The sequence below is a fragment of the Carettochelys insculpta genome, chromosome 18 (assembly GCF_033958435.1).
Source record: "Carettochelys insculpta isolate YL-2023 chromosome 18, ASM3395843v1, whole genome shotgun sequence".
NCBI classification, from domain to species: Eukaryota; Metazoa; Chordata; order Testudines; family Carettochelyidae; genus Carettochelys; species Carettochelys insculpta.
In genome coordinates, this window is record NC_134154.1 from 1,452,392 (window position 1) to 1,462,684 (window position 10,293).

General features: G+C 50.4%; 1 protein-coding gene across 5 annotated transcripts in view; it reads right to left on the bottom strand.

The window, feature by feature from the left end:
• Positions 1-5,286, bottom strand: part of NF2 (NF2, moesin-ezrin-radixin like (MERLIN) tumor suppressor) — a 61,386-nt gene extending 56,100 nt beyond the window's left edge. For all 5 annotated transcript variants that reach the window (XM_075013176.1, XM_075013178.1, XM_075013175.1 and 2 more), the window contains exon 1: positions 4,715-5,286. In XM_075013176.1, coding sequence (XP_074869277.1) covers positions 4,715-4,828 — 114 coding nt within the window. In that variant the 5' untranslated portion in view covers positions 4,829-5,286. The remainder of the gene's footprint in view (positions 1-4,714) is intronic.
• Positions 5,287-10,293: the final 5,007 nt, after the last annotated feature.

Below are 10,293 nucleotides of genomic sequence, written 5' to 3' on the forward strand. Positions count from 1 at the left end.
TTTAAGTAAGCACAGGGTTTTATTTAAGTTTTATAGTGTAAGAGACATTAAGCTGCCATTTCTAGGAATTATTATAGATTTGGGTTTAATTTAGAGATGTTGGTTGCACTGCAGGCAGATGCAAAGGAAGCTTAATTTCCCAAAATACACTTCTGGTAATTGCTAAAGGACAGATTTAAAACAGAATATATTTAAACAAAGCAAAACTAGTGCTCTACGAGGTTTAGTACAAATGACGGGAAGAGGAGGCTGTGAGAAACCTTTGTAAAAAAAGTGTATCAACTATGCCTTACAAGGTATCATTTGAAAATTGACAACCTACTGAACATTATCTTTGTGATAAAATATGTGTATTAATATTATATGTAGAGTTATAAAAGATTACACCACCTATCATTGCTGTAACATGCTCCAGTTTTAAGTAAAGCAAGCCCAAACAAGCATTCAGAGACAAAGCCACTAGTACCCCAGCCAGGTGTTATCATAGGCTTAAGCCACCATTCTTCAGCAACAGCCAGGTATAAACAAGAATTTTCCTCTCCATTACAGGGACCATTGAAACCTCACATCCACAATGGGTGTGTCACCATGACTCAGCAAGGATGTTTCTAGCAAAAGAAATTTAGTTATAAAAATGGAGGAAATCACTGGAGTTCTCCTCCCATCTCTCCGCTCATGACATGAGCCTCGCTCAAAGAACTGAAAGGGTCCATGCTAGAAGGAGACTCAACTGGTGAACAACAAGAAGTCCTGTGGCACCTTATAAACTAACAGATATTTTGGAGCATAAGCTTTTGTGGGCAAAGACCCGCTTCATCAGATGCTTATGCTCCAAAATACCTGTTAGTCTATAAGGTGCCACAGGACTTCTTGTTGTTCTCAAAGACAGACTAACACAGCTACCTCTCTGATACTTGTCAGCCTGTGAAATTTACAATAGCACGAGACAAAACCTTTGCTTTTAAAAATATTTAGTTTATTAAATATTAGCTACCATATTGCTTACTTCTTTTGTAATCAACCCTTACTTTTATTCATCATTACCTATGGTCACTTAAAATTTTTCTGTAGTTAATAAACTAATGTTATTGTTTTACCTTATCTAGTGTGTTTGAATTAGAGCATGTGGTGAAAAATCCATTTGGGTTAGCAAGTCTGCTGCATACAGTAATCTCTTTCATATACAGCAGCCCCAGGACTGAGAGGTTGCCAGATATTCAAATATTCTGTATAACAGAGAGGTATATCTAGCAATGGATAACACTAAAGAAAAACAAGATTACATATTTAGAAACAAACAAATATGTATGGAGAGTACTTTATTTACCAACAACAGCAGTATTGTACACTGTAAACTTATACTGTATTTCCTGTATGTATTTGTATTTACTTTCACTATACTGTACTTATGGTTAAAATGCCATTTATCTGAGTGTTCCAGAGGATAGAATGTCAGATATGAAAGAGTTTATAATCAAATTCTTGACTTTCCCCCCACCTTTCTGCCCCTCTACTCTCTGATTTGCTCACCTTAATTTTTTTCTGATTTGTCAACCTTGATTACTCTTTTGGTTCTTTGTGCCTTAAATATCGAGTCTGTTCTGGTATGGCTATGGTCTGAAGAAGTGGGTCTGTCCCATGAAAGCTCTCCACCTAATAAATTATTTTGTTAGTCTTTAAAGAGCTACTTGACAGCTTTTTTTGTTTTTTTTATTGTATATGGTGCATTTTCCTTTGATGACATTTTTATGAGCTTGTACCATGCAGAAAGATATTGAGCAGCACAAAACATTTCTGGGTGACAAGGCTGCAACAAAAAATTTCACCCTGTATACAATTCATGAGTGACTTCTAGGCATGCTAACCGTTTTAGCTTGGAGTCAATCTGCATGCTGAAGGCTGCACAAGCAAGACAGGATTGGCTGTTCTAGCAAGGCAGTGTAAAGACATCCCTGGCTACAGACTTAAGGGGACACCTGCTGTTCCACAGCCCCGATTGTATCTTAGGGGATGTCACACCCACAGGAGTTTTAGAGGCTTAATTCATTGACATTTGCTAACGGTTTTGAGTCTTAGATGAAAGGCAGGAGGGAAATGCAAAGAATTATATTATTCCCACAAGACGACCTTTTAAAATAAGAGTTAAAATTGGTGACATTAATTTCCCAGCAAGAATACAAAGCCTGTAAGCCACCATTTAGAGCTACAGAACATATACGTAACACGCATCACAACTTCAAAGAACGTGCGCTATCAGCCAGTATAATCACCAGGTCCCCTCAAGCTCCTCCATTTCACCATACAGCTGCCAATATACACACGCACACTTATACTGGTGGAGGCAGGGGGAGCAGAAAGCAAAGCTAGGATGGAGGAAGCGGGGGGCAGCTTGCAGGGAATGGGAGGAAGGCAAGGAAGCAGGTGATATTAGGTGTCCCTAGAAAGAGACCAGCAGGGTGGCCCCCATACATGGCAACAACCAGACAGGAGTATTGAAAAGATGCTTCAAGTGTAATTAGACGCCTTCTAGCTGTGAACTAATAAACCAGATGCTGACTCCAGACTTGACTGGGACTCCAGTCTGCCAGGAATTTCAGGACGCACCCCCCCCCGCCCACCACCACCACCACCAGCAGTTGTTGAGAGACAGAGATTTCTCAGAGCACTGCCCCTGAATTTATCTGATCGACCTCTGCAAATCCCCCCTCAAACTCTGAATAATTCTGCAGATAGCAAGTGCCCAGATATTGTATATTCTCAGGACTCTGGTTTAAATGTTTTGTCTAGGAACAAGTTATTTATATTGCATTGATACCTACTGGCCTGATTCAGGATTAGGGCCCCATCATGTTGTGAAGACATTCAAGAAATCCCACTGCGCCTTTGGATACTTCATCATACTTCTATTTTGAACTACATCTCACAGACTGCTAGCACTACATCACTGTAATGCCAACAAGGGCAAATTGTTATGTCGACTGTGCTCTTTGCAAAATTTGATCTCCGGAATTTGCTGTCTGCCAGTTGGCAAGATCAAAACAGCTAATCGTTTGCATTTCCTAGAGCAGGCTAAAGTAGTAATGTTGTTGGTGATCACGAAGATGAAAAGCCAAATGCATATTTGGAGCCCTCATTCAAAATTTAGTTGTTAGTGTCCCCAAAAAGATATTTCAAGTCATTCAAAAGCCTCACCATAAACTACAGTTATTTGTTCACATTTTCTGCTTACAAATTGAACAGGAGGAGTTTTTAAGGGCTAAGGGAGTAAAGTACCTAATTAACCTACAAAATTGCAGGTGAGCTAAAGCTGATTTTGTTACCTTGTAATATAGTCAGAGCAATTATTTTTGATACCATCCTCAACTCTTTTGTTAAGGATGTGTTGCACCATATCCTGGTAGAGGTTAGATATGACCCCATCTACTGTAGTTGAGAGTCACAAGAGAGGTGCATCATAGAATGTTCTACCAGAACAGGACTTCCCATCTTCTATACTACAGCACAGCACCCTGGAACCTCCCACAACAAGCCACAAATGCATCCCCTCAGCTGTGTCATGGTACTCAGGAAACTCCTGCACTGAGACATGACTGCTTTATATTAAGTTTCTCTCCCAACACTCCTTTGGGGTAACACCTTGCACTTCAGTGCCAGATTAACAATAGATTGCTAGAGAGCCTTTCAATAGTCTTCTATTTGCCTGTACAATGCAGACATGCAAAAAGTAGTACTACATATGAACAGGCCTTCCTAACCAGGACAGATGCAGGCAGCCATGAGGACATTCAAACTGAACTCTGACATATTCCATCTTTGGCTATAAATGCTCTTCTCTCAAGAGAAACTGCAAGATCTGCATTTGGCTAGCAACTTCTCCCCACCACTCAGAGATAGGAAAATCCGGAGGCTGCAAAGCACCAGAAAGTGTATTCAGTAAGGAGGACTTTACTCTGATTTACCAATATGCCTGAGCCCCAACAGAATGCTGCAGGCCATTTATACTACTGGAGATACTAATCTTTAGATCAGTGGTCAGCAATCCCTGGCACGGCTGCCAAGAGCGGCATGCGAGCCAATTTTCATGGGAACACGAGGTGGGAGTTCAGCCCCGCCCCTCCTCCCCCACACATTGGGGAGCTTGATCAAAGCTGTGCTCCCTGTGGATTAACAAAACACCAGCTAATGCTACCAGCCATCACCTAAACAGTAAAACTCTGTATCTTAAGTTATTAAATGAAGCTTTGTAAGTAGGACTATTAGTGACTTTAAAAAGTATCGTTGTACACAGAGGTCATAAGGTCAAATATCAGCACTCCGCCGCAGGAAGTTTGCTCAGCCTCGCTTTAGAGGGCATCAAGCCCCTTGCTGCTCATTAAAATTCATATAAAGCTCTTCACAAGGACATTCTGCTCACACTCCACTGTGCAGGCCTACAGTTTGCTTCTCTCGTGTCTCCCTGAAGTCAAGTAGTCAGGAGATTCATCTCCGGGGCCTGTCCCGTGCCACACTGGTGCGCGGTGCGCTGCCCAACGGCTGCCGCTGCCCACTCCAGCAGCGGGCGTGTTTCCGTGGCCAGCCCAGGCAGCCCGAGCACGGCAGCAGGTGAGCTGGGCGGACAGGCACCGCGTAGATCCCCGTGTGGCGGGGACGCGCGGGAGCCCCAGCCAGCGGCTGGGCACAGGCGCACAACGCCGGGCTTTGCGGCCGCTGTTACCTCGCAGCTGAACTCCATCTCGGCGTCCATGGTAATAATCCGCACGGTGAAGGTTTTAGGCTGTTTTCTCTTCAGCGAGCTGAAGCTCATCCTCGACGCGATGGCCCCAGCCATGGTGGGGGCCGCAGCGCTGAGCCTCCACGCGGGCCAGGGCCCGCCCCTGCCCCCAGACGGGCTGCCCAGAGCCCAGGGAGGGCCCGAAGCCCAGGGCAGACCCGTGGGCTAGCAGCACTAGGCGGGGGCCGAGCCGGGTCTGGATGAGCCCCCGGCAGCTCGGCCGAACTGCGGCTCGCAGTGGGGCACTGCACGGACCTGGGGTCAGGCCCCCGGCTCGGGGCTGCGCGACCTGGCGGGGGCGGGGGCGGGGGCCTAGCCCCGGAAAAGGGGGCAGGGGAGGAGCCCTAGCCAGGGGGCCCAACCCGCAGCACGGGGCGGCCTCCCCAGGTCGGTGGGTGCGGGGGCTCGGGCCCTACCGTGTGGGGGGGACTGCACAGACTCGGGCCGGGCAGGGACCAGCACTACCTGCCCCACAAAGCTCCGCTCGCCTCAGCCGGCGCAGCCTAACCCCAGCGCTCTCCGCCATTGGTCCGCAGCCCGCCTTCGGACGGACATGTCAGCCAATCGACAGGTCCGCCCCACCAGCCTCGGCGCAAGCTACATTGTGACTGGCTCTGGGCACTGCCACTCCTCAGCCGTTGGGTTCGTAGATCCGCCTTCCCAGCAGGGTTGGTTGAGAGAGCTGAGGTGGGCAGGCGGAACACGTGCTCTAGCTCCCCCTAGCGGTGGCCCCAACCCCGCCCAGCCTCAGGGCCCGCGGGCCGGCCTGGGGCGTACGGCCCGGACGCGCGCATGGCGGTAGGGGCGCTGGCTGGCGGGGGGGCTGGAAACTGTGGCAACCAGGTGCTGGTGTTTGCTAGTACTGTACTCCTGCAAGTGCTGCCCCGGGGGGCCCAGACGTGCATCTCATGTCAGTGCCCCCACAGCAGGGAGTGCATCACACCAGGACCACAGCTGTGCTGCCTTCAGCTCCTGCCCCCCACCCACCCACACACCTCTCCCACTGGGGCACCGGAGCCCACACTTCCTACTCCCCCTTTTCTCCCCACCCTTTCAGAGCAGCACAGAGCTGCTGATTTGCACTCCATCCCCCTCCACCGCCATCTCAGTGAGCCTATGTCTAGACTGCACGCGTCTGTCGACAGAAGTTTTGTCAACTGCGCTTCCCTCCATAATGCAGATCTGTCCAGAGATCTGCCAGCTGGGAGCATCTGTCGACATCCCAGTACACGTCATTCCCCAAGGAAGAAGGGATGTCTCGACAGAGGGGGGTTTTCTGGCATTTGGCGGACAGGCCAAATGCCAGAAAAGCCTCCACCAACAGAGCTGTCAGCCAAAGACAGGCAAATGTGTTGTGCTGACAGTTCTCAGCAGTCTAGACTTAGCCTTAGAGACTAACTATGTGTCAGGCTGACAGACTGGGTCCTCTGCAGGAGGGGATGACCCAGCACATGAGCTAAAAGGCAGCTGGCTCTTAGCAAAGGCTGTCGAGCAGCACCTCTGAGGTTACATGTGCCCTAATAAATCCATTAGTCTCTAAGACAGAGGTGTACACATTTTTAAGGGGGGGCACAAGTGTGATCAGCTCCCCCACCTTCCCTGTGGTTTCTGCTGCCCCCCCAGCCCAGCCAATAAGAAAGTGCAGAGGCCCTGAGCCAAGCGGCCCAGGCAGCCAGCGTGTTCCCAGCTCAGTAAGGCAGCTGCAGTGGTTCCCGCAGCCTGTGTCACACTGGCACACAGGACCCCATGAGTGCTGCTGCTTGCTGTGGTGCAGGGCCACGTTCAGGCTGGTGGTACCACTGCCCGTCAACAGAGCACAGCCCGGGGTCACCATCTCCCTGATCTACAGCAGTGCCAAGTTCCATAGTCATCAGCTCAGCAAGGGCAATGCCTACGAGGTGGAGGTGGTGATGCAGCTGAGGCCCCAGGGTCCTCCCTTTGAGACATTGCCCCCCAAGTACCGCTCTCCCTTTGGGGCATCCCTGGAGTCTCCCACATACCCTCCTTGGATCTTCCCCCAAGCACCCTTCCCCCTTCAGGGCACCCCCTGGAGTCCTCCAGCCACCCCTACTGAGCATCCCATCCTCTTCCCAAGCATCCCACCCCCTCCTGAGTGCCCCCCACCACATCTCTTTCTGTGGTCCTCCCACAGGTTGTGGGGAGACCAGCTAACTGCAGAACCGAAAAGTGAGGCCCAATGTAAAAAGTTTTCTCACCCCTACCCTAAGGTGTTACGGGTCTCATTGTTTGTGCTTTTTCCTGAGCGCAAGGAAATTTAACCCCAGTCCTGGCGTGCTTAAGACTACAGAATCTGTTAGCTGTAATATATCTTTATTAAGGCCCAGCATGCGTCCATGCCTCCAACTAGCTGTGTGGCCTCTGAATAGTTGCCTTGGATTGTTTAGAAACTCGTGGAAAGTCAAAGCTATGAAATGCTTTCAAAACTCACCTCCTTCGGCTCACCCTTCGAGGGTGTTAGGCATGTAATCAGCCCTATGGTAATGAATTGAGCTGTTCCTGTGGCAGAATGGCTGCCCCAACCAGAGGTAACTTGTGGGCTTAGAGGAGCTTTTTTAAAAGATGCAGAATGCAGGCAGCAATGCCTCCTCCTGGCTGTCTGCCCAGCACTTTTGCTTTATCCTGTGTAAAAATGGGGGCAGAGAATCCATCTGAAGAATTAGTGTAAATCATGCCTCCTTGCCAAATAGGATTAGTGTAGCTGCAACCTGCAAGAAGAAAACAATTGCCTGGCTGTGTTTGCTCTTTTGCCATAGATAAGAAAAAAGTTACTGAATCCACCTCTCCTCACTTTTATGTCTTACAAATAGCAGCAACATCCAGTCTGGAGTCTCCTAACTTAGTTAAGAGACATTTTGGAAAGGGGTGGAGAACTCTTCTCCCAGCTCCTTAGTGAGCATTTGAATGGATAGACGTTAAACACTTTTCAGCTATTGTGAATTTCAATCACTGGCTCAGCTATTGTGGTTTTACAGCATGGATACCTGTAAGGTCATAGCCCGAAGGGCTCCCCGCACATCTATTGATCTGTCCAGGAAAAAGGGACTAGAAAAAGCGTGACTTTATACGGTAAGCTCGCGGGGTCCAAAATGCTCCCTGCTCACCACATGTGGCGAGTGGGGTACTGGGATGTGGCGAAATGCTGCTTGGTGCAGTCACACACACGGAGCGCCCCTCCACCTGCTCCACACGTGCACCCCACCACGTGGTGGGACACGTGCATGGCGGCTGTGGCAGAGGCGACCCCTGCAGGAGTTTCCCCAGCACAGCTCCTGTGGTCCAACGTGGCCCCGATGACTGTGGCCTGGCACAGCTCCTGCTTGCTCCAGTATCTGCAACCCAGCATGGCCCCTGAGCCCCAGCGCAGCCCTGGAGGCCCCAGCCCAGAGCAGCATGGCTCCTGCGACCCTGGCAGCCCCGGCTCGAGCGGCGGCGTCTCGGGTGAGTTGGGTGGAATATATGGGGGTGTGATAGGCTGTGGGTGCCTGGCTCTGGAGGAGGGGCAGGCATTGTTAGAGCGGGGGCGGGGCTGTGGCATGTAAGGAAGGAGGACAACCAAAAGTGTGGCAATCCTTCAATTACTATTGGACACCACTGAGGCAAACAATAGAGATTCCTTTGCAGACTCTGTTGACACATAAAGGAATGAATAGCAAAGAGACACCAAGTCATTATTGTAGATAAACAGCATAAATAAGACAAAACCAATCACTGAATTATGTTACAACATCATCAAAGGGGCCCAAGCAAGGCTGGATGCCAGGTGTGCTAGGTGGCCTACATAGTCCTAGGAAATGATGGTCCCTGCCCCGGTCAAAGGCCCTGATCCTGCCAGGCATTGTAGAGGCAGTCTGGCTTGGAGAGTTCAAGGGGCACTGTGGACCCTCAGTTCCCACGTGCACCCCATGGATCCCATCACACCCAAGGGTGACTAGTTGGGGTGAACCTGCCCCCCCTTTTGCTCTTCCCCTTCTCCCAACCAAGACAGCCTGGAATATTAGCCGGCTGTCGTCAGCAGCAGGGATCCACCATCATCTCCACCCCCTGCACTTGCCAGCAGCACTGGAGGAGCAGTGCAAGGTGACCCCTCCGCTTTGCTTTCCCAGGCGCTGCCTTTCTCCCTTTCATGCTGGGCAGTGCAGGGGCGGTCCTGCTCCCTCCCCAGGAGCGGTGCAGCCAGGAGAACAAAGCAGCAGGACCCCTTTGCTTCGCTTCCCCACCCCTCCGCTGGCAGGCCCAATGATAGGGAGGCCAGGGAGGCAACTGAATAGGGGCCCAGCATTTCAAAGGGGCCCAGACCTCCCGGCCACTGCCACTACTGCTTCTGGGGGTGCAGGGTGGGCCTCGTGCTGTTCTCCAGGTGTTGCTAGGGTCAGCTGCCCCGAGCCCCTGCTTCTGCCCAAGGCTCTGCCCATTCTGGGGGCGTGGAGCCAGGACTCCCCACACCCTGCCTCCAGGCCCACAGTGGCTGTTGGCCCCACTAGGTGCAGACCACTGTTGTGGGCTCCAGATCCCCACCCCCGCTGGTCCTCCCATTGACTGCTGACCAGTGGCAGCAGTGGCAGCCAGAGTTCTGGGTTCCGGTGAAATGCCATGCCCAGGGGCAGCTACCTCCTTGGTCCCCCATTGGCAGGCCTGTTTGGGGAGCATGTGACCCCTTGTACTCCCCTACGTCGCCTCTGATCTCCCCCATTTTCCAAAGATACTGGCAGAGAATTGTAGAAATGGGGGCTGGAAAGCACAGACTTCTAGTCCAGCCCCCTGCCACAGAGGCAAGGTAAGTATTAGCAGGACCACCTCAAGCAGCGCTTGTCTAACCTGCTCTTAAAACCCTCCTTACAATAGTAATGGGGCCAGATAAGTACCTGAGACCATCTTTCTGTTCTGTGCTTGTTCAGCACCACCCCCACACAGAGCTCCCAGGGCAGAGGTCTGCAAGTGCTGCTCTGGAGCTGCATGCAGCTCTTGGAGGACTTCTTCGTGGCTCCTGATGCTATACTTGCAAAGAAAAAAATCCCTCCTGATTATTTCCAGTAAACAGTAAACGACTGAAATAATTAAATGTCCCATTTCTTTGCTATGAACTCACATTGGTAGTGCGTATTTCTGAAAACATAATTAAATGTGCCGTTTCATTTATATGCTTTCACATTAACAGTGTATTTGTTTCAAACAATACAATTGTTAAGGCAACAAGCAGTCCGGTGGCACTTTAGCAACTAACTGATTTTGGAGCATAAGCTTTCGTGGGCAAAGCCCTTGCATGCCTAGTGTATTTGACAGGCGGGAAGAGATGACATCTAGTATGCGCTAGAGAGAGGAGGTTTGGGAGTGGGAGTCAGGCCGGCGGCAGTGCTACAAACACACACGTAGAGTGAGAGGAAGTAGAATATGTACGAAGTTTGTGGTGGTGCTGCAGTAACCACGTACCGCGTCGCAAATCAGGGCGTGCTGGCTGGTTGGGAAATCGGGGTCACACGGAGTACGTTGGGCGTTATTTACTA